Source organism: Schistocerca serialis, chromosome 5 (assembly GCF_023864345.2).
Source record: "Schistocerca serialis cubense isolate TAMUIC-IGC-003099 chromosome 5, iqSchSeri2.2, whole genome shotgun sequence".
In the NCBI taxonomy this organism is placed as follows: Eukaryota; Metazoa; Arthropoda; class Insecta; order Orthoptera; family Acrididae; genus Schistocerca; species Schistocerca serialis.
In genome coordinates this window covers 834248902-834274140 of record NC_064642.1, presented here as the reverse complement: position 1 = coordinate 834274140, position 25239 = coordinate 834248902, and the positions used below count along the sequence as shown (strand labels likewise).

At 40.0% G+C, this 25239-nt stretch overlaps 1 protein-coding gene across 7 annotated transcripts in view; it reads left to right on the top strand.

Annotated features, from left to right (window-relative positions):
• Positions 1-25239, top strand: part of LOC126480707 (ribosome-binding protein 1) — a 347820-nt gene that overhangs the window by 319962 nt on the left and 2619 nt on the right. For 3 of the 7 annotated variants that reach the window (XM_050103956.1, XM_050103952.1, XM_050103958.1), the window contains 6 exons: positions 1602-1676; positions 3382-3408; positions 16357-16521; positions 16613-16777; positions 19538-19600; positions 23644-23712. In XM_050103956.1, coding sequence (XP_049959913.1) covers positions 1602-1676; positions 3382-3408; positions 16357-16521; positions 16613-16777; positions 19538-19600; positions 23644-23712 — 564 coding nt within the window. The remainder of the gene's footprint in view (positions 1-1601; positions 1677-3381; positions 3409-16356; positions 16522-16612; positions 16778-19537; positions 19601-23643; positions 23713-25239) is intronic. The other 4 variants (XM_050103955.1, XM_050103953.1, XM_050103954.1 and 1 more) reach the window with 4 other exon arrangements.

The window sequence follows — 25239 nt, the reverse complement described above, 5'->3', positions numbered from 1 at the left end:
CTACAACTGCAGTCTACAAATAACTGTGAAGTGCACATACAGTTGTACCAGATGTTAGGGTTTCTTTCAATTTCATTTGCATACGTAGTGCAGCAAGAATGCTTAAACGTCTCTGTTCACTCTGTACTTGGTCAGATCTTGTCTTAGTGGCAACAGTCTTCTGTAACTGTGACTTTTATTAGTATACTTCTGTAATTCTTTTAAATAGTCTGTTAATTGGTCCTCAAAACTTATCTTGGTTTTTAGATTACACTACATGTATTTTCGATAATTGGCTTCTGTCCTTTGTATGCAATTTCATAATAATAATATATTTTTGCTAGAGTATAGTAAATAGCATGTCATTCTATTGGCAGTAAGCACGACTAAACACAGAACGAACATTCTGCCATTTTAAGAACTTCACACTTACAATTTTACTGCATTCAAGCATAAACTGTCATGCAAAGTCAATAATATGAATATAGAAGAAACATAATTGTATTAATAATGAAACATCCTATATATTGTGTAGCTGAAAAAACTTCAATCATTTTAACTTCGTAAGGACTGTTGTATTTTGTCCAATTGCTGTAGATTGCAGTTGCATTTCCTTTATTGTCAACTGTTATTGTTATTAGTATTGTATTATAATTATGTAAATATTTGTGGGTTGTCATTGAATCAGGGAGTTGATAACTGGCATTAGAAAGGCATGTCTCAATTTTTTTTTCCCTGTATGTAAATTTTTTGAACTTTGTAAAAGGTGTAAAGTATTTGTTCTCATTGTTGTGCATGATCACCTTAACTCCTCATTTTAATTCTATTTGTTTCTATTTGGAATCACATTCTTTTTGTAAGTGAACAAGTAACTGTTGAACCTACCATATTAGCACATTAAAGAGCAGTATTCATAAGTCCATGAAATTAGAGAAAATTGTATAATTAACAGTTCAATGGCAGCTGTTTTGTGTCAGTAAAATATAAGAACCGTTATTAATGCTAGTTATATCATGGTGAATACCTTATGCAGTGACTGACGGGAGTATACATACTACAATGACAATATGAAACTTTGTGGCAGGAAGTTTCATACCAGTACACACTCCACTGCAGAGTGAAATTGTATGACACAAACAATTGATACAGATTGTTTCATTAAACTTAACAACAGTGTGACATATGTTGTACTTTCACAAATGGAAAAGGATAGGGGTTAAATGTAGTGCTACGAGAAGTGCCCTCAGCCTAAGGCAGCCTGCAGAGTGCAGATGCTGCGTCTGCCCCCACCTCTGCCTCTGGCAGCACTTCACCATGTCAAGCTCACACACAGCTTAAAAAAGAATTATGTAATAAGGATTTGTCACATCACCGATCGTATGCACATCATAAACTTCAGCTTGGTTTAAAGACCAAAAGGAAGGAGAAGCAACAAAAATAAAACTCTCAGTAGATGAGTGAGCTCTAAGTATTTACCATTATGTTTTGCAAATTAAATTCTTCATGGATTTATTGATAATGTTGAATTATTAATTATAGCAGTGACACACAGCATTATTAAACTCAGTGTGTTCGTATTTCTCTCGAAATAGAGTTGCATCTCTTTTTCTCTTCTCCTGCAGGCTGCACGTGAGGTATGTGGCGTGGAGTTTGCCTTTAGCTGTATTGAAAAATCTCTTCCAGTGATCATTAGTGAGGTATGCTTGGATGTTGGTTCAGTGGATTGATGTTGTTGCATGTATTGGTCTTGCTTAACTTGGCTGGAATCTGCACTGGGTATGTTGTGCATCATTTGTGTGCTACCTGCTATAACTTCTGCATTTTATAATTTCCATCACCCAGACTGCCTGTAATGTTTGCTGTAAAGGAGGAAACAAGGAAAATGTCATTACAATTATAACTGATATGGCCACATGCAGCTTTGAGCTTTAAAATTAAGCTCTGTCTGAAGTTGTCATAATGCTTTTGGGTTGGTTAAAGCTCTGTAGGAGATTTAGGCCTTTTGTTTAACAGTAACTCTTCATGGCCTGCCTCTGGACTGTATTTAAAACAATAATAAAAATATTATTTTATTTGATGAAAAAGATTCGTATTGTCATCTTCCCTGGTGGATTGAACAAGTGTCTAATTGTCAGGTTTCCATCTTGGGGAGTTCAGCAAAATGGAGTGATTATGTTCTGGGAAAGATGACGAGATACCCATCCAAATGTCATACCATTTCAGTAAATTTGCCTGCCTGGAAACATAAGAATCTGCAGCTCTTGCAAATGATTTTTACCACTGCCCTCGTTAATTTTCTTTGTAGGTTGTGTGGTTAAATTTCATGACATTGTGAATTTTGTCCTCATTCTCTCTCCAGTATCTGACACGATGTTCCTCCAGTGTGCATATATGAATCGTGCTGAAAAACGTAGGTGCAATATAAACAGTGGGATAAGTAATGATAACCATTTGCTATATAGCGGATAGTTTGACCATTGGATTTCCACATAAGTAAGAACAGGAACACATTATTTATGAAATTGAGTTCATCAGAGAGCGCACACGTGCTGTGGGTCCACTCACTCCCTGTCCTCCTCTCTGTAGTGTCAACAAATGGATGGCTATCATACGATAGAATGGCCCCTATTTCAACAATTATTTGTTTCCAAACATGTATTTATAGGGCTTTTTCTCTAGGCTTGATCCATACTATGAGAATATGGGACACTTAATTAATTGTGTACAGATGACTACTCACCATAAAACTCAGTGGAGGGAAATCAAAGAAACCTTTCTGAAGTCTCACTGTTCAATTGCATGCCTAATTCTTACAAGTTTTAGTATCCTCTTAACTTCACTTTTACTAAATCTGAACAAGAAACTATGTTTATTTGGTGGGATCCTGTGACACCTGCAGAAATTTTACCCTTGATAAATCGAGAGGATTCTTACTATTTAATTACAGTAACTTTTTAATCACATTCAGATATTCATACAGAACATCCATACTGGTGGCGAGAGACCTTCATGGAAGGAAATTACAGTATGCTATGAGACTGAATATTAATATTTTACTGCTATCCAATTCATTTAATGAATATTTCTCTTCAGGCTGCAGTTAAATGAAGACTCTAACTTAGAATTACTCTGTTCTAAATATGCAGAAGGTTTATGGTGTGGTCAGTGTATTGTTTGCTATTGTACTTTCTCCGTGTACAGTTTTGTTTGCATATTTGTAGGTAGCTTCCCTCCACTGTGTTTTGTTACATGCATGTCCTGCACTAATAAATGAAATTTTAAATTTCTGAAAACAAGTGCTGATAGCTATTGCTAGTGTTGCTTTCAGTTTGTAGGTTATAATTATTTTTTCTTTCTGTTCGCCTACCACCTTTCATTTTATTCAACACGTGGGCTGATTAGTATGCAGTGTCAGCGATCTCTCTCCTGGTAAGTCTATGCCTGTATCTGTTGTTTCATGTAAGTTGTGTACATAAAGCTCTGTTTTTAATGCTATGTTTACTTTATTATATGTAACTCTTATTAAAGATGCAGAAGTGTTCACAGTGTGAAGTTATGTGTGACAGATCTTAAAAGCGAACACTACTTTGTGTGATTCTCAGTGTTTATGCATTCAAAACCCCAAGCTTCCATTGTATTGTCCTCACATGTTCGTAAGTATCAAGTTGCCTAGTCCAAAACTTTAATCTCTCTTTCTCCTGTTCTTAGATTTTCCTAAGTGTAGTAGTGTTGCATTGTTTTTGCTGTAGACGTAAGTTGTATATTAATTCTGGCACCATTGGGTTTCATTTCATAAGGGTCATAAAAAAACCTACTTTTCATCTGAAACACAGTTAATGTAAAAAATTTTATCTGTTGGGTGGGTAATGGAAACCACCGTATTGTGATATAACTAAATTTTTGGTGAACAGCAGTGGAATTAACTTGACAGGAGTACTAAACAGCACATCGACAAGGTACAAATCTTAAAACTGTGAGGAACAATGAACTCAAAAAGACTAAATGTTATACGCATTTTAATCAGATTGCAGCAGAGTCATTCATATAGATTACCTAAAAATGTTCATGGTTCAAATAATGTGTATAGTTGAGTGTAAATAAGCTACACAATGAAATGATGCAGAATTATGTATTGAAAATATCTTACATGGATAACAAAAGAATAATGTAGATACTAATCGGAGAGAACAGAAGAAAAGGAATATTAGAAACTTTTGACAAGTGTTTATAGATTAAATAAAAATTTTGGTCGTGGAGCCATTATATGTCGGTGCAGTTACCTATAACTGTGGCAACAGCTGTTTCTAAGACAGCTAAATTACAAGAAAATTAACAAGAGATAGAAGAAACATTTACTCTTCTAAAAATCTTGAAAGCTTGGTGCTCTGTAGCTTTCATATATTTGCTAAAAGACATCTTCAATGCACAATGAGTTGCACTAAATTGTTTTATTTGCCAAAACTGGTTTTCTGGTTTATAACCCATCATCAGTGGCATTTGATATAGCGGAACAAACAACTGTATGTGCATTGATTTCTACAAAATAAACAAACATTGGAAAATCCAGAATGAAATGTAACAATTTTATGAAAAGGATAGTTGCTACACACCATGTAGCGGAGATGCTAAGTCGCAGACACACACACACACACACACACACACACACACACACACACACACAGTTCATAGGTGGTGGCCACTGATGAATTGTGTATACCATTGGAGTTAACACCCTCAGTGTCAGTTAATACCTGACAATGGAGCACTGAAGCACCGAATCTGGTAGCCATAAAATAAATAACGTCGTAAGGATGGCTGTAGGTGTTCCATTTTATTATATTCTTGATAATGTTTGACATAAGTGTCATGTAGCATAAACATGGAACTGACAGGAGAAGGAGTCTACATTAGTTGTCTTTTGTTATTTCTAAGAACATACACTATGTGATCAAAAGTATCCGGACACCCCCCAAAAACATACGTTTTTCATATTAGGTGCATTGTGCTGCCACCTACTGCCAGGTACTCCATATCAGTGACCTTAGTAGTCATTAAGCATCGTGAGAGAGCAAAATGGGGTGCTCTGCAGAATTCACGGTCTTTGAACGTGGTCAGGTGATTGGGTGTCACTAGTGTCGTATGTCTGTACTCGAGATTTCCACACTCCTAAACATCCCTAGTCCGCTGTTATTGATGTGGTAGTGAAGTGGAAACGTGAAGGGACACATACAGCACAAAAGCACACAGGCCGACCTCGTCTGTTGACTGACAGAGACCGTCGACAGTTGAAGAGGGTTGTAACATGTAATAGGCAGAGATCCATCCAGACCATCACACAGGAATTCCAGACTGCATCAGGACCCACTGCAAGTTCTACGACAGTTATGCAGGAAGTGAGAAAACTTGGATTTGATGGTCGAGCGGCTGCTCATAAGCCACACATCGTGCCAGTAAATGCCAAACAACGCCTCACTTGGTATAAGGAGTGTAAACATTGGACGATTGAACAGTGGAAAACCATTTTGTGGAGTGATGAATCACGGTACACAATGTGGCGATCCGATGGCAGGGTGTGGGTATGGTGTATGCCCGGTGAATATCATCTGCCAGCTTGTTTAGTGCTAACAGTAAAATTCGGAGGTGGTTGTGTTACGGTGTGCTTGTGTTTTTCGTGGAGGGGGCTTGTACCTCTTGCTTTTTTGTGTGGCAATATCACAGCACAGGCCTACATTGATATTTAAGCATCTTCTTACTTCCCACTGTTGAAGAGCAATTCGGAGATGGTGATTGCATATTTCAACACAATCGAGCACCTGTTCATAATGCACGTCCTGTGGTGGAGTGGTTACACAACACCCCTGTAACGGACTGACCTGCACAGAGTCCTGACCTGAATCCTACAGAACACCTCAGGGATGTATTGGATTGCCGACTTCGTGCTAGGCCTCAGTGACTGACATAGATACCTCTCCTCAGTACAGCACTCTGTGTAAAATGGGCTGCCATTTCCCAAGAAACTTTCCAGCACCTGCGAGAGTGGAAGCTGTCATCAAGGCTAAGGGTGGGCCAACACCATATTGAATTCCGGCATTACCGATGGAAGGCGACACTAACTTGTAAGTCATTTTCAGCCAGGTGTCCAGATGGTTTCGACCACATAGTGACTTTGTATATATCTGTTACACACAGTCAAATAATTAAGTAAATTACAATTTTTGACAATTTTCACATGAAAGTAGAATATACAAAAGGTATAAGATTGAAAATTAATCCAACATATCACATCAAATTAGACAACTCTTACGTGCTCGACACAGACTCCAAACTAAAATTGTTCATTTAAAACTGTTGAAATTTTGTATATACATCCTATTCTGTAACTCTGTTTGTTCATCAAGTATGCTGTCTGGTTGTTTTGTCATGTGTGTGTATATTTCAATTTCTTCTACAATATTTAATAATCTACCTTTTTCTGCTTTGTGGAGAAATTTTTTTTTTTTTGTGCCATTAGCAGTATGCTTGTACTCTCTTAAATGAGCACTTGAATGCTGAGGAATTGGCTTTACTAAGATTAGTATGTTCTCTAAATCTGCTTCTGAAGTTTCTTCCTGTTTGCCCATTATAAAATTTATTGTAATCTCCACATGTTACTGTATACATCTGATGGATTACAAACCTGAAAACCAGTTTTGACAAATAAAACAATTCTAGGGCAGCTCATAGTGTAATGACGATGTCTTTTAATCAAAATGTATCTTGTTGTAAGATGTCAGAAAATAATCAATGATTGGGAGGTTGGGTTCAAATTTTCTCCATTTATCCACAAAATGTGTAGCTTATTTTCTAAAGTTGCAATTTAAAAAAAAAAAAAAAACTCTTGGCGCACAAATTATAGAAGATTAGAATTATTCAAAATTTTACTTCAAAGTAATTTCTTCTAGTAGTAAATGATTATTTTGCAGTGTTGAAAGAAATGTTTGTGAATTACGCAAATGTTGTCATTCATAGTGAAGTGCAAAGTTAAGTATGGGGCCATTAATTAGTTGGATACTGAACTGTTTCATCTTGGCTTCTTGGAAAATGCTTATCCTCTTTGACCACCCTCTGAATGACTGTGTTGTCATAATGGAACAAGCACCTCCACAGACCATTCTTTTGTTCCATACCTTAGCCTTTTCTCAAAAATTTATGAAGATGTGCTCCATCACACCATTTCCCAATTACAATGTTACATAAAAAAAGTGTGATTGTGATCACATGTTCATTTACATTGAAGGAAGAACACCATTCCTTTGCCTGTCACTCGCCCCCCCACCCCCCACCCCCCACCCCTCTCTGTGTGGGTCTGGGGGTTAGAATAGACCCGAGGTATTCCTGCCTGTCGTACGAGGCGACTAAAAGGAGTTCCACATGTTTCGGCCTTTATGTGATGGTCCCCTTTATGGTTTGACCTCCATTCTTCAAAATTTTCCCGAAGAGTGAGCCAATTGGGGACGTGCGCCTTTCAAGGTGCATCATGTCCATCGTGCATTGAGATCTTTAGCCCACTTTCTCGTCATCGCATTGCAGTCCTGCCCATTCTCCATCTCTTTTGCGAGGACACCTTCCTTGGGGCGTTTTTCAATTTCTGGGTCGACGATGACTATGGACTTCTTTACACCTGATATCCAGCACGGTAGCCAGTCCGTTGCAGTGGGGCCGCCATGTACCCTGTTCGTTGTAGCCGTCTGACCACACAGAGATCGCTCTGCTGACGTCTGCACCGTTAACTTCCCACATATGCCAAGGGGTAGATGCCGATCCCCCTGGGGCATCGGGACTCCCAGCAATGGCCATCCCACCAGGTGGCCTTTGCTGCGGCTGGGTGGCGCCCGTGGGGAGGACCCCTGGTCAGAGTGGGTGGCATCAGGGCGGATGACACGGGATGAAGCGTAGTCCATCATCTCTTGATAGTGGTGAACCACCAGTCTCTGAGTATTCACAAGCTCAATTCAACGCACAGAAGTACGACCCAAATCGTTCCCCTCCCTGGCCACACCATGGGAGGAACGTCAGGCTAAGGATGGCAGCGGATCTCATTCGCCCCGGTACCTTTTATGTTTGAGTGCTGATGGGGAATCTTTCATAACGATGAAGCCTCAGCATTTTGCTGAGCATTTAGAGGACAAGTTCAGGGAGGTGGAGGGCTTGTCCAAAATGAGATCTAGGTCAGTCTTGATCAAAACAGCATCCTCTGCCCAGTCACAGGAGTTACTCGCTTGTGACAAGCTGGGGGATGTTTATGTAACCATCACACCCCATAAGAGCTTAAATAAAATCCAGGGTATCATATTTCACAGGGACCTTCTTTTGCAGCGACGATGAGCTGCACACCAATTTAGAGCAGTGAGGTGTACATTTCGTCTGGCGTGTCCACCGGGGTCCAAAGGATAATCAGGTTGCGGAGAGGCGTAAGTCTTCTTCGGCTTCCCTCGCTAGGATGGGGCCCCTTGGGTCACTTCCTTCCCAGGTTTCTTCTAGTGGGAAAGACGACACCCGCCAGTGGCTGAAGAGCCCAAAAGCAGCTGGACGTAGGGCTTCAAGCTCGTCCTCAGTCCCGGAGACTGAGCCAGTGAAGTCCTCCCAGCCAGGGAAACCCAAAGAGCAGTGAGAGAAATCAAAAAGAAAACCCCTAAGACCAAGAAAATTGCAGTGGCACCCACATCACCACTACGTACAAGCTCTGCAGCTGAGGATGGGGTGGAGATTTTGGCGTGTGCTGAGGACCTAGATCTTGCCAGACTCTCAGACACAATGGATATAAACTGCTCAGGCAATAAATCGGTGACAGCAGGTGACACTGCGGTGTAAACTGCCTTATTGAATGTTCCAAGCCTTCCCAGTCTCACAATGTCTGCAATGTGTATCTTTCTCCAGATGGTGCAGTACCCCTGAATGTATTAGCTGCACTGATTGATCAACTACCTAAACCTTATCTACTTCTGGGAGATTTTATTGCCCATAACCCCTTGTGGGGTGGTACCATGATTACTGGCAGAGGCAGAGATGTCGAAACTTTACTGTCGCATTCGACCTGTGCTTCTTAAATACTGGGGCAGCCACACATTTCAGTGTGGCTCATGGTAGTTACTCGGCCATTGATTTATCAATTTGCAGCCCAGGACTTCTCCCACCTATCCACTGGAGAGCACATGACGACCTGTGTGGTAGGGATCACTTTCCCATCTTCCTTTCACTGCCCCAGCGCCAGGCACGTGGATGCCTGCCCAGATGGACTTTGAAAAAGGCAGCCTGGGGAACTTTCACCTCTGTTGTCACAGCTGAATCTCCCCCACACGGTAACATCGATGTGATGGTTGAGCAGGTGACTAGCGCAATTGTTTCTGCAGCAGAAAACGCAATCCCTCGCGCTTTAGGGTGCCCAAGGCATAGGGCAGTCCCTTGCTGGTCGCCAGAAGTCGCTGAAGCAATTAAGGAGCATCGGTGAGCTCTACAGTGGCATAAGCGGCACCCTTCCATGGAGCACCTCATAGCCTTTAAACGGTTCCGTGCCCGTGTTCATTACCTTATCAAACAACGGAAGGAGGAGTGTTGGGAGCGATATGTCTGCACCGTTGGGTGCCACACGTCACCTTCCTGAGTCTGAGGAAAGATCAAACATCTTTTCGGATACCAGGTCCCAACAGCTGTCCCCAGTGTTACCATAAATGACGAATTATGTACCGACGCAAACGCGATTGCTGAGCACTTTGCTGAGAACTTTGCTCGATCCTCTGTGTCAGAGAATTACCCACCAGCCTTTTCGCACACTCAAACAGCGGCTGGAAGGGAATATCCTGTCATCCACTAAATGCTGCAGTGAATCCTATAACACCCCATTTACAGAGTGGGAGCTTCCCAGTGCCCTTGCACATTGCCCCGACACAGCTCCTGGGCCAGATCGCCAGTGCTCAAACCTGGTGAAAACCTGCTTGATGTGGATAGCTATCAGCCTCACCAACGTTCTTTGTAAGCTGCTGGAATGCGGTGTATGTCGGCGGTTGCGTTGGGTCCTGGAGTCACGTGGCTTGCTGGCTCCATGTCAGTGTGGCATCCGCCAGGGTCACTCTACCACTAATGTGATTTCCCTAAATCGCTTCAGGCAAATGCCGGGATGGTTCCATAAAAAGGGCACGGCCGATTTCCTTCCCCATCCTTCCCTAATCCGAGCTTGTGCTCCGTCTCTAATGATCTCGTTGTCGACGGGACGTTAAACAGTTATCTCCTCCTCCTCCTCTACCATTGATAATCTTGTGTCCATCGAGTGTGCCATCTGAGCAGCCCTTTCCAGATGGCACCTGATTGCTGTCTTTTTTGACTTAAACGTAAAGCATAAGACACGACTTGGTGACATCATATCCTTGCCACATTGTATGAGTGGGGTCTCTGGGGACCACTCCTGATTTTTAACCAATACTTCGTGTCGCTCCGTACTTCCCGTGTCCAAGTTGGTGACTCCCATAGTTCCATCTACATCCAGGAGAATGGAGCCCTGCAGGACTCTCTATTGAGTCTCTCTAGTTTTAGTGGCCATTAATGGTCTAGCAGCAGCTGTCGGGCCCTCCGTCTCACCTTCTCTGTATGCAGACGACTTCTGCATTTCATATTGCTTCTCCCCTCTACGGAGCCATACACAAGGTGCAGTCATGGGCTCTAGCCCACGGCTTCCAGTTTTCAGCCACAAAGACGTGTGTCATGTACTTCTGTCGGCGTTGTACTGTTCATCTGTAGCGCGCACTGTACCTTAATGACGATCCTCTCACTGTAGTGGAGACATATCAATTCCTAGAACTGGTTTTCGACACTCGATTGACTTGGCTCCCTCTACAGAGCACTTGTCCAATCCCGAATTGACTACCGTATTTACTCAAATCTAAGCCGCACCTGAAAAATGAGACTCTAAATCAAGGGAAAAAAAAATTTCCCGAATCTAAGCCGCACCTGAAATTTGAGACTCGAATTACAAGGTGAGAGAAAAGTTTTAGGCCGCACCTCCAAATCAAAACAAAGTTGGTCCATTATAATACGAGACATAATTTAGGTCGAATGAATGACGATACAGCTACAGTAGTTTGGTTCGAGTCATAAGCTTAGCAGTTAAGCTTTACCAGGTAGCCATTGCTGTGCGTCAGGCACTCCATCCGTATTTATACGGGTACCCTTCCTTTTTCAAGTGCTTCGTCTGGTTTGAATTGATTGCTTATTTTTCTTTGATCTGATAAGTGCCGTTCTCTTTGTTATAGGTGTTTACGTCACTCTAAGCTGAAAATGCATTACTGTATTGTTCCATGCATTGTTTGTCGCTTTCTGATAAAGAGTGTTTGCGCCGGCTGTCGCCGCTCGCTGCATGGCTTGCTTTTGTGCGCGCTACCGCCGCTTACAATAAATAAGTAAAATAAAAAAGAGGAATCGTCTCAGTAGCGAAACAATGGCAAGAGACTGCTATTTGTTGTTACTTCCACTGCTGCTTTCTTTGATAATGCTCAACAAGAGCCAAATAATAGACTGCATATGATAGAAGATGTTCTGAATGAGAGTTTAGCAAAAATTTTTCTCCGTTTGAAAATCTTTGCAGACACCTCTTTTAGTACGTTACATTCTGCACCAAAATTAGAGTCATATTAGATTTAAAAATCCAGTCAATTGACGTGCTTCATTTCTGACTGTATCAGTATTAGGCTTAAGAATAATACGAATATAAACACGACATGATATGTGTATTCTTCCCCGTTTGCTGTTGTCTCACTCTAGTTTCGTAGTTTATTAGGAAGACAGGATTTAAATGAGATAGCTGCAAACACGAAATAATACATGACAAACTTTTTTATTCGTGTTATTCTTATGGTGAAGAGAATATTGCATGTGATTCACAATTCATAAAAGTTCCTATTAGCAACCATCTCTTCTCACAGGTAGGAAAAAATTCAGAACGTAGTTTCCCATATTGACAAAAATCGCAAACAGTCTTGCCAGTCAGATTTTCATAGTACATTGAAATGCTGCTACACTCGAAGATGAACAGTACGGAATTTGTATTCTGGAATCATTCTGTATTTCTTTCGTTGGATAATGTATGAAAGTGCAGTGGTCGAAACTCGGGGTGGAGAAAAAAGCTCGTCTTCCACCTTTTTAATTTATTTACTGGCGCAGAGGTTTTGGCGCCAGTATTTACCTTTGTGCCTGCAAAGCATGCCTGTGTAGCGCTACATATATTCGACAGCAGAAGTTACTTCTGGCGGCACCTACCAACATTTTTCAGAACTTCCGCTTACTTTGCACTCGATTCTAAGCCACAGGCGGTTTTTTGGATTACAATAACCGGAAAAAAAGTGCGGCTTAGATTCAAGTAAATACGGTATGGGAGTGTGATATATGGTTTGACAGCGCCTTCAGCATTGCATTTACTCGACCCTGTGCACCACTGTGGGGTGCGATTAGCGACAGGAGCTTTTAGGACGAGTCCAGTGACCAGAGTGTCCCTCCACTGCAGATGAGACATGTGCAACTGCTCACCAGTTATGCAGCACACATTCATAGTTTTCCTGAGCATCCGAATTAGCGTCTCCTTTTTCCGCCCACGGCAGTCCATCTCCCACATCAGCGGCCCAGATCTAGGCTAATGATTGCTGTTCATGTGCGGTTCCTTCTCTCCGAACTGGAGTCCTTCCCTTTACCACCTCTACTTGCCGTCCGTTCATGTATGCCTCCATGGTGTACGCCTTCACCTGGACTTTTTGCATGGCCCTAAGGACTCCGTTAACCCCGCCACTCTCAGCTTCACTTCCTCTCGATTCGTGACGTGTTCCAGGGCTCTGAAGTGGTTTACACCAACGGCTCAATGGCTGATGGTTATATAGGCTTAGCATATGTTCATGGAGGACATATTGAGCAGCACTCCTTGCCAGTTGGCTGCAGTGTTTTCACTGCAGAGCTGTCGGTCATATCTCGTGCTCTTGAATACATCTGCTCATGTCCTAGCGAGTCATTTCTCCTGTGTACTGACTCACTGAGTAGCCTACAAGCTATCAACCAGTGCTACCCTCGCCACCCTCTGGTAGTGTCCATTCAGGAGTCCATCAATGGCCTGGAACAGTCCAGCCATTCCATGGTGTTGGTGTGGACCCCGGGATACGTCGGAATCCCCGGCAACGAACTTGCTGACAGGCTGGCCTAACAGGCGATGCGGTAACTGCTTCTGGAGATAGGCATCTCCAAAGCTGACCTGTGTTTTGTCTTATACCACAGGTTTTTTCAGCTTTGGGAGACAGAATGGCATAACAGCATGCACAACAAACTGTGTGTCATTAAGGAGACTATCAATGTGTGGAAGTCTTCCATGCAGGCCTGTCGCAGGGAATCAGTTGTCCTCTGCCGGCTCCACATTGGCCATATGAGGCTAATGCATGGTTACCAACTCCGTCGTGAGGACCCACCTCAGTGTCGCTGTGGCTCCCAAATGACAGTCGTCCACCTCTTGCTGGACTGACCACTATTCAGTACCTCTTCATTAGTTACATGATCTACCCACCTAATCTTTAGCATTCGTCTGTAGCTCCACATTTCAAAAGCTTCTATTCTCTTCTTCTCCAAACTGTTTATCGTCCATGTTTCACATCCATATATGGCTACACTCCATAATAATACTCTCGGAAAAGACTTCCTGTCACTTAAATCTATACTCGATGCTAACAAATTTCTCTTCTTCAGAAGCGCTTTCCTTGCCGTTGCCAGTCTACATTTTATATCTTCTCTACCTTGACCATCATCAGTTATTTTGCTCCCCAAATAGCAAAACTCATCTACTAACTTAAGTGCCTCATTTTCTAATCTAATTTCCTCAGCATCACCCGATTTAATTAGACTACATTCCATTATCCTCATATTGTTTTATTGATCATCATCTTATATCCTCCTTTGAAGACACTGTCCATTCCATTCAGCTTCTCTTCCAGTTCCTTTGCTGCCTCTGACTTAATTACGATGTCATCAGCAAACCTCAAAGTTTTTATTTCTTCTCCATTGATTTTAATACCTACTCCGAACTTTTCTTTTGTTTCCTTGACTGCTTGCTCAGTATACAGATTGAATAACATCAGAGATCGGGTACAACCCTGACTCAATCCCTTCCCAACCACTGCTTCCCTTTCATGCCCCTCGATTCTTGTAACTGCCATCTGGTTTCTGTACAAATTGTAAATAGCCTTTCGCTCCCTGTATTTTACCCCTGCCACCTTCAGAATCTGAAATGGAGTATTCCAGTCAACATTGTCAAAAGCTTTCTCTAAGTCTAAGAATGCTAGAAACATGGGTTTGCCTTTCCTTAACCTTGTAAGTCATAGGGTCAGTATTGCCTCACGTGTTCCAACATTTCTACGGAATGCAAACTAAGCTTCCTTGAGGTCGGTTTCTACCAGTTCTTCCATTCATTTGTAAATAATTCATATTAGTATTTTGCAAGCATGACTTATTACACTGATAGTTCAGTAATTTTCACACTTGCCAACACCTATTTTCTTTGGGATTGGAATTATTGTATTCTTCTTGAAGTCTGAGGGTATTTCACCTGTATCGTACATCTTGCTGACCGGATGGAAGAGTTTTGTCATGACTGGCTCTCCCAAGGCTATCAGTAGTTCTGATGGAATTTTGTCTACTCCTGGGGCCTTGTTTCAACTTAGTCTTTCAGTGCTCTGCCAAATTTTTCACACAGTATCATATCTCCCATTTCATCTTTATCTATGTCCTCTTCCATTTCCACAATACTGCCCTTAAGTACATCACTGTGGACCCTCTGTATACTCCTTACACCTTTCTGCTTTCCCTTCTTTGCTTGGGATGGGTTTTCCATCTGAGCTCTTGATATTCATACAGGTGGGTCTCTCTTCTCCAAAGGTCTCTTTAATTTTTCTGTAGGCAGTGTCTATCTCACCCCCTAGTGATATATGCTTCTACATCCTTACATTTGTCAGTTAGCCATCCCTGCTTAGCCATTTTGCACTTCTTGTCAGTCTCAGTTTTGAGACATTTATGATCCTTTGCTCCTGCTTCATTTACTGCATTTTTATGTTTTCTCATTTCATCAATAAAATTTAGTATCTTTTCTGTTGCGCAAGGATTTCTACTAGCCCTCCTCTTTTTACCAACTTGCTCCTCTGCTGTCGTCATAATTTCATCTCTGAGTTACCCATTTTTCTTCTACTGTATTTCTTTCCCCTGTTCTTGTCAATGGCTGTCTAATACTCTCAAACACTCTATATCTTCTAGTTCTTTCAGTTTATCCATGTCCCATCTCCTAAAATGCCTACCTTTTTTGCAGTTTTTTCGGTTTCAATCTACAATTCGTAACCAATTAATTGCAGTCAGAATCCACATCTGCCCCTGGAAATGATTTACAGTTTAAAACATGGTTTCTAAATCTCTCTTGCCGTTGTATAATCTATCTGAAACCTTCCAGTGTCTCCAGGCCTCTTCCATGTATACAGCCTTCTTTCGTGATTCTTAATCCAAGTGTCAGCTATGATTAAGTTGCCCTCTGTGTAAAATTCTGCCAGGCGGTTTCCCCTTTCATTCCTTACCCCCAGTCCATATTCCCCTACTACTTTTCCTTCTCTTATTTTCCTGCAGTCGCATACTAGTCCCCCATGACTACTAAATTTTCATCTCCATTAACTATCTGAATAATTTCTTTTATCACATCATACATTTCTTCAATCTCCTCATCATCTGCTGAGCTAGTTGGCATATAAACTTGCACTACTGTGGTAGGCATGGATTTCATATCTATTCTGGCTACAATAATGCATTCACTGTGCTGTCGTAGTAGCTTATCTGTGTTCCTATTTTTTTTTTATTCATTATTGAAACCAGTATTGAAGTGAAAAAGATTTGTAACTATTTTGTAATTGCTGCAGCAATGTTATTTGAAGAGAGATCTTGCAGGTTTATTCACGTACTCTACAAGACCTATTTAAAGTTCTTACTGCAAGTTTTGGCAGTCTCCTTCTACCTCCATGATAAAATGAGTCAGATGAAAAGCGCTGACAAGAAAAAAGTTTTGTGGGAAACAAATATAGTGTATGGGTAAAATAGTGCCCATGTTCACAAATAATATTGTGGTACAATTTAAGGGCATATAGGACAAAAATATTGCAAAGAGTTAGTTAAACAAAAGTGGATGACAGAGAAAGCTTGTCCTATTAAAATACTAGCCGGGCCACCATCTGAAGTTGATTTTTATTGACCTAAGCGCAACTTATGTCAGTTGAAGTATCTGCCTTTGGATTATTGCAGTCATTCAGGCTAGTGTTTTATAAATAACTGTCATTTATTTTATTTTAGATGCAGACAAAGTTAAAGGATTTCCAAGAGAAACTGGAAAAGGAGCAAGAAGAAAAGCTAAAACTAAGCTCAGCACTGGATGCAGCATACAGTGATTACAATAGCTTACATACCACTCTTCAGGAAACTGAACATTTAAAAGCAGCAGTGGAAAAATTGCAACAGGTACTGGCTACACACACACACACACACACACACACACACACACACACAACCGCATTCCCCTTCTACTGTATTGTCTTAATTTTTGTTCCAGGAAAAATCTTGGCTTGAAACTGAACTAGAGGCTGAAAGACAGAGACGAGAAGAACTGTCGAGAGAGTTGCTTGATGCAAGAAGTTTATCAAAGACTGCAAAGGATTTCTCATTTCATGAACATGAAATTGTAGCAGATCTTCAACAGAAGACAGAGAAACTTAATGTAAGAAAAATTGTGCTGGATATTGATTCCATATTTTCACTCTACTATTTGCACGAAACTGAAATGTAATAGGTGTATTTGGAGTTGCTAAAGAGAGGAATCTCAGTGATTAGGAATAAATATCTTTGACTGATGATGCATGACAGGCGCCGGCCATGGATCAAATTTGTCCGGCAGATTAATGACAAGGGGCGGTATGCCGGCTAGCCTGGGTGTGGTTTTTAGGTGGTTTTCCACATCCTGGTAGGTGAATACTGGGCTGGTCCTCACATTCCACCTCAGTTACACGACTCACAGACATGTGAACACGTTTGCACTCTTTCATGGCTTACATTAGACGCAGACAGCTGCAGTACACTATTTATGTCCTGGGGGGGGTTCAGGGTGACAGCAGGAAAGGCATCCGGCCACCCTCTGTAACTAACATTGCCAAATCCACCATAACACAGTCAACCCCGTGTTGGCAGGAAGCAAGGTCCAAAGAAAGAAACAAAACTGATGATACACAGCAAAAGAGCGTTACTGCTACTCATTATGTCTCACTTAATATAATGATGTAATCTTACAGCACTGATAAGAAGTGTGTAATTACTTTTAACCAGAATAGTCTTGAGAAGTTCTTGCTAAGAGATAAAAAATCCCTACAGTTATATCTCAATGACTTTTTAAAGCAAGTTGATACATTAAGTGTGTGATTGAATGAATGAAATACTTTTCTCGTAGAGATTTGAAAAGAGAACTGAAAGTGTATGGTACAATATGGTTTGTTTTATGAAATCTAAATTCAGATGAAAATATTAAAAGAATGGAAGATTAGGCTTTAACACCCTATCAACAATGGGGTCATTGTGGTCAGGGCACAAGCTCAGATTTGGGGAGGGGGGCGTTTGCCTTAAACAATTTGGGGAAATCATGGAAAACCTAAATCTGAATGGCCACTTGAGGATTCAAACCATTGTTCCGCCAAATACGAATCCAATGTCTTACCGCTGTGCCAGCTCACTCAGTCTCAAGTATTTATTAGCTACTGACGTTTGGCAGTAAATTAATTGATCACAATTTCTTTCATCTTAGTGCTTCTTCTATCCATTTTTCGACATTCTACCATAATTTGGAGCACAGTACCTCTATGCTTCTCTGTACCTTTACCTGTTTTGTACTTTCCATCTCTCTCTTTGTACTTTTTCTCCTACTTTATCTAGTAATACCATTTCTTTACTTTTTGTTTCTTCATTTCTTGTTTTTCTTTATTTTTTTATTTTTTTTATCTTCTTTCTCAAGTTGCTTTTCATTTAATTTTCTGCTTCTGCCATTTCTCAGTACATCATTACCATTCTCTTCCAGAGTCCAGTGTTTTATTCCAATCAATCTCTTAGTAATGACAGTGCACTAATATTGATACCTGTGACACAATCACAGTATGGAAGTTTTTGGAGGTGCTAGGCAAGCTTCAGTGGCAGATGTCACAAGAGGGATGGTGTACAGGAACAAGAGGTTTAGTGTAAAAATTAAGACAGTGTACATTCAAAGAAGAATTGAGCAAAACACTATCCTCTCCCAAGTAAACAAAGCAAAATGAAAAGATCATGATAGGAAAAGTATTAATATGACTCTTTTCCAGAATCAAACAATGGAAAATCCATGATGGAATAATGACAATATTATGAAAAGGATAGTTGCTATTTACCATGTAGCAGAGATGCTGTTGTGATAGGCACAACAAAAAGAGTGTCAGACAAAGATTTTGACCAAATAGGCTTTCATCAGAATACACACACATACACAAAGAAGGAAAAAAAAAAAAACCACGCAGTCTCTGGCTACCGACGCCAGACTGCCAGTTATTCGCAAATGGACTATAAGATGGTATGCTGGTACAAGATGTGGATTTACATTCATGGGCAGAGGAAAAAATTTACCTCTCATTACTTTTCTACGCAATTACTCCTTTTTAATGGATGTAGATGTGTGTGACAACCTGTTTTTGATGTAGAGTCATTAGTTTGTATCCTTGTCTCTGATTATGTTTACAGTGGTTGATTGTTTTTTCTCTGTCAGTTAAAAATTGGCACACAATATCAGTTGGAATCTCTTTTGAACTGTCCAAAATCTGCTAAGAAAAAAGTGTTCACTTTCGTTTATGAACAGCTTCCGAATGTTTCTAATAAATTGACTAATCCGTACACTTGTGACCATGAAATATTGAGAGGTATCCTCCATAAAGATCTTCTTAAAGAGAAATATGGCCGCACTTTGATCCAGCCACCTGGTTCTTAACTGTATAGAATAAAGTTGCAAACTCATTATAAAGCATCATTACCTTGTGGAAATGATTTCCATTAGTGATAAATCATCTAGATCAAAGAATTTTATGAGTACATGGTATTTTAGTTTATCTATTTGAATGAAAAACGACTTATTTTAAAAAGGCAGTTACAAAACTACTAAACCAAACTAAGTTTATAATAGAGTGAAGTAACTGCACAAAATGCGTCAACATCACAAAACAAAATTTGGTAGACATCAGGGCAATCTCTATGCCAGGAGAATAACTTTTCATCTTGTTTTCGCAAAAGTCAGTCTATGATAACTTTTTGCCAATATGAAAATGAAAATATTGTCTTTCTTGTGTCTCAGGTAATTAATTTAAAAAATTTAAAAGAAGTGTTGCCTGTAATACAAATTAATTTTTCTTTAATATGTTTAATTATCTTGCAGTGCCTATTAAACACAAACTGATATGTGAAAATTTCATTCCAGGGAATTAGTGAAAAATATTCTTCATCAAGTAATGGACCAGCAAGTGATACTGTGTCTACTGAGGTTAGTATAATTATTTACACAATATTAATAAGAAGAAAATTAAAAGCACTGTACTAAAGGCATAAATTAACTGATATTTGAAGACGTTCACTTATATTAGGACATTCTAGCCTGCTTTATACCAAACAGGACAGTCTTAACATAAATTTCTCCTAGTGGATCCTACAAAAAATGCTTGCCATATTGACTGCAAATTTTTAATGCTGGGCAAAAAGTCTGCATACCTTGTACGGCACATTTAGTATTGAACATAGTTTGGAGAACATGGTGCAAATGATAAAGATGATTTTTCTCATTGCCAAAATAAGTTTGTCCTGCACCTAAGCAATAAAAAATAGTAACTATTGAACTAGTATATGAATAAATAATAGAAGAAATAGAGGTAGAAACTCTCCATATAGTCAAGACACTGATTACTTCACAGGCACATACATGAGACTGGTAATATTGCTAGGGGTGTGTGTGTGTGTGTGTGTGTGTGTGTGTGTGTGTGTGTGTGTGTGTGTGTGTGTTTTGCTTATTTTTATAAGTGCTGAGAGCTTAGGACATGCAGCCTTTTTTGCCATAGTCAGTTGTCAGAGGAATGCTGAGGCAAACCTGCTGGCAAGGAGTATGCCAAAATATTCTTAAACGAGCAATATATGCCACTCTGAGGAATTGTATCATTGTTTGTACCTCGTTGCAGTACCAGGGAATGAAGGTCATTATTTCATAAACTGATGTACAGTAAAACCCTGTTTTTATGTACCTGCATTTTACGTTCTCCCCCTTTCTCCATTCATTTTTACTGGTCCTGACGCAGGTCCTATTCTCTCAATACAATAGTTTCCCGTCATTAACAATTCTGTGTTTTAAGTTTTCTTTGACATTATCATGACTTTTAATATTGATTTTTATACAGATTTCTACAAAAAATGCATTGTATTCTTACTGTAAGGTAGCATTAGTGCAGTATGCAAGATTTTCATTATTGGCTTGTTCTGTCACGGCTGCCAGTATAATAGGTTCAGTGTTTGTAACTGTGCGGAAAATGTGTTAAGTCACTGCCTTAATGATGATCATGATGTGATGATAGTCACTCTAGTAGCAACCTTCCTTTTGCTCATTTTGTTGTATCACAATAATTTTAGTTTAATTTCACAGTCATTTATACAAATAAACACCGCTTTTGAAAACTGCTGTCTCTGTAATAGGCTTTCATTAATTGTCGTTATTTCCGCGCAATCTTCGGTTAATATAACCTGATGTCAGACGTAAACATTCCTCCTCAAGATGCTGTGTGACATGACAATAATTTCTGCCCTTGTTCTCACCCAGGACATCCTTGAATCAAGCGACCTTGTCAGCAACAAGCTGTAGATTTTGTGCCTGTTGTTCTCTGTTTAAGAAGACTGCCAACTTTAGTTTTTTTAACCAATATTGTGTTTCAAGTTTCATTTACCATATTTATTATAATGATTATCAATAACAGGTCTCATATTACAACAAAAATATCTTTAGTGTGGTTTCACAAAAACTTTGCCTTCTGTTTTTTATTTCTACTATCGGACACATTCAAGAGGGAAAACCGTGTGTGTGTGTGTGTGTGTGTGTGTGTGTGTGTGTGTGTGTGTGTGTGTGTCAGCAGTTGATCACTGCCTTTGCAATTGATGCTTTTTATGCTGTGGAAAAAAAAACAATTATTTCAGATTTCTTCAAATAGCCTAATGTAATTTGTTTTAATTTCCTATTTTGAACAATATAAAGAGAATGACAGTAAGAGTAATTTATTCATTTTAGCATGTTGTGTTTTCTATGGTTTCCCATGTTTTGCACTTTCCTGCATTGACCCTTGTTTGCAGCAGTCCACTGAAGAGTGTAGAACAGTGGTTTTAGTGTATTTTTAATGCCACATCCAGTAAGGTACACCAGTCTTGTCATTTGGTTGTAGTTCATTCTCTACAAAAAGTTTAAAGTGTAATCAGAACTTTGCTATTACATACTCAATAGAGTTCTGAACAAGGTGTGGGTTTTTGGTGATGGAAACATACCCAAGTCATCCAAACATTAATATGTAAAAGTAGGGGTGGTAGTCTGTTTAATACAAGTTGTGAGTTTACAAAATCAAGGGAGAAAGAAGAGGCAGCTGTATTAGTGGTAATAAATTTTCTGCAAAGAGTTGTTAAATATGTGAAAGAAATTTCTTTATGAAGGCACATTTTGTTTCTTCCTTGTAATAGTGCTGAGTTATTAGGATGTGCAAGGTTAAAGCTGCCATAGTGTTCTCCTTCCTATTAGACACTCTGCACTCTATAACACCACCTTATTATTTAATCGGTAGGGCACGTCAAAAGTGAGACGGTCTTCCAGCGAAAAGATCGACAAATATTAAGCTCTAAAGCCATATTTACACAAGAGACTTCTGTATCTAGATTGACTACTCCCAATGGTACACATCATGAGCCACCTGCTGACCGTGTCACGAGAGGGTATTCTGCCAATATTGGAAGTTAAATCATACTGACTGTGCTCCCTCACATTATGTTAATGGATTTTGTGCTTTTTCATCTTCTTAATCTATATTTTTATTGGTTATGTTTTTCCTGTGAGTTGCCTCTGATACCAAACATATGCAAGCAAACAATGATTTATAATTTCCATTTCTGGACAGAAAGGCATACACTGAGCATATCTAACAACATAAACATATAAAAACAAGTTTTCAAATAATATTGCTTCAACAGTGAAAAAGTTAATTCTGTTGAAAGAGTTACTTGGCACTTAAAGAAAACAAGACATCAAGGTTAAAGTAAGCAAGAACTATGTTGTGGATAAGTAACATATTACTTTTGTCAAGAACATTCATTATGACTTGTGCTTTCATCATTAATAAAATCTATCTCTTCTGTTCGATTGATACCCACTATAGCAGGAAAGGAAATGAGAAGTAGTGATATGTGGTACCCTCCACCATACAATGTACGGTGGCTTGCAAAGTGTGTCTGTAGATATAGATCATTTACAATAAACAGACATGCACGCGTGTGTGATGGCACGTGCGCACACACGCGTGCATGTCTGTTTATTGTAAATGATCTATATCTACAGACACACTTTGCAAGCCACCGTACATTGTATGGTGGAGGGTACTACATATCACTACTTGTCATTTCCTTTCCTGCTGTAGTGGGTATCAATCGAACAGAAGAGATAGACACGTATGTCTGTCTATTGTTGACGAAGGCCAAAATCTATAATTGTGAGAGAGTTTTTGTTCTGCCTATCTGCGACTCAGCATCTCCATTGTATGGTGAGTAGCAACTTTCCTTCTCATAATATTGTTGCATTCAATTCTGGAGTTTCCAGTGTTTGATATAGATCATTTGTAATACTAAAAATAAGGAGTGTCACAATGCACAGCAGACAGCATTTGACACACATCCAGTTATGATGCCAGCATGACAACACAAATGATCACTCATGTCAAGTCAGTCTCAGTATAGGGATAATATACTAGGGCACTGCAGCCAATTCACTTGCCACAAAGTCAGTTGAGAAAAGAAAGTCACTTGGGTAAAATGAGCATTAGAAATACAGGGAGTGCAGTACCTCCAGAAATTTGTGTATTTATCTTGATCATTGCTCTGAACAATTAAACACTTGCTAATTTTAACAATCAAATGGTACTGACTTGTAAGATCTTTAAATTGTCTTGTAACTTGTTGAGAATAAAACATTTTAGTGTTAATCATGAAAATAGAATAATAAGAGCTTTATTCTCTACCAGAATGGACATCATGTTAGGATCATCATAGAAAATTCCAGAGTAATACGATGGATAATTTTATCGTATGCAGTAAAATTCCATTTGTGGTCCCCCGATTTTAGCTTTTCCAAAGGAGGCGGGTCATTCTCTCTCTCTCTGTCTGTCTGTCTGTCTGTCTGTGTGTGTGTGTGTGTGTGTGTGTGTGTGTGTGTGTGTGTACACTAACGTCATCTAACTAGCTTTTAAAGTGTTTCACTGGTTTGCAACAAACAATCAAAATGTTTATGCTAACTTTCAGACACTAACCACAAATTCTCAGCCTTTACCTGAACACAAAGAACGAAAACTGAAGAGTAAAAGGAAGAAGGTATGGATCAGGTTCCATCTTGTCACAGAATTGTATATATTAATGTAGTACTTTGGGCACTGTGTTATGTTGTTATGTTGCATTATTTGCCACTTCTTAGGTTTTCTTACAGAGTTGAGCAATAAATTAATATGTAACAGAAATAGAAACACATTTAGCTGGTTAGAGTACTTCGCTTCTTTCTGTTTGCTTGCACACTATTGTAGCTGTTGCATATGAGAAACAATTTCTAATGGCATGCAGAACTAGACAATGAAAAAAGTATTACAGAAAGCTTTGCCACTTCTTTGCTCAGTTCCTTCTGTATTAGTTTTTTAGAAACACAGCTTCGCAGCTTGGTTGATAGTTGTAGTTGGAGGTAGTACTTAATGTTTCTCTATCATATTCGATCAGATATATAATATATGAGCATGAAGCAGGCACTCTATTTGGTTTTTCCTGCAAGATGTCTATTTCTGTTTGTGCTACGGAATCCCCAGTCTCACTTTTTCCTGTAGTTTTTTTTAATGAAAATATGAATCATATTGATCATTCGAACTGGACGTAGCCATTTCTTCAACATGCATCATCATTTTATAACAAAATCATACCATTGTCTTGTTATGTGTTTGTGATACTGACAGGTAGTTCTCAAGACTGGACAAAAGTTGAATACAGCATAATGACGTCTTAAGATTGTCACTGTTAGAATGTCAACAATATAAGTAAAAGATAGATCGCTACTTACCATAAAGATAACTCATTAAGTTGCAGACCAGCACAACGAAAAGACACTTATACATCAGCTTTCAACCAAAGCCTTCAAGGAACGAACACACACACACACACACACACACACACACACACACACACACACACACTCTCTCTCTCTCTCTCTGTCTCTCTCTCTCTGTCTCTCTCTCTGTCTCTCTGTCTCTCTCTCTCTCTCTCTCTCTCTCTCTCTCTCTCTCTGTCTCTCTCTAACCAACTCTCACGTCGGAACTCTCGTGACTGTCGTCTCCGGCAGCTTGGGCTGTCGTGCAACTGTCACATAGAATAGAAGAAGCAGTTAGGAGGGAACGGGGAAGGGATAGCAGGGTATGTGTGGGGGGAGAGAAGAGTGCTGTCCGGTAGAGAATACAGGGTCTAGACTGCCAACAGGTGCAGCTTCAGGAGGCTGTGGGGGAATGAGATGGGGAGGGGGTGGGGGGCGGAGGTGTAGGAAGGAATGGAGAGCAAGACAGGAAAGGAACGGGAAGGATGGGCAGTGCATTGGCGTAGGGTGGTAGATGAGAATAAGGAAGTGGTGATAGGACAGAAGGGATGGAATCTGTTGGGTGGAGGATGTGGGGACAGTGGTTACTACATTTTTGAGGCCGGGATAATTTCAGGAGCAGAGAATGCATTGAGCAGTTCACAAAAGCTGTTGGTGGAGGGGAGGATCCAGATGGTTTGGGTAGTGAAGGATCCAGATGGCTTGGGTAGTGAAGCAGTCATTTGAAATTGAGCATGTTGTGCCGCAGGGTGGTCTACTTTGCTCTGGGGCAC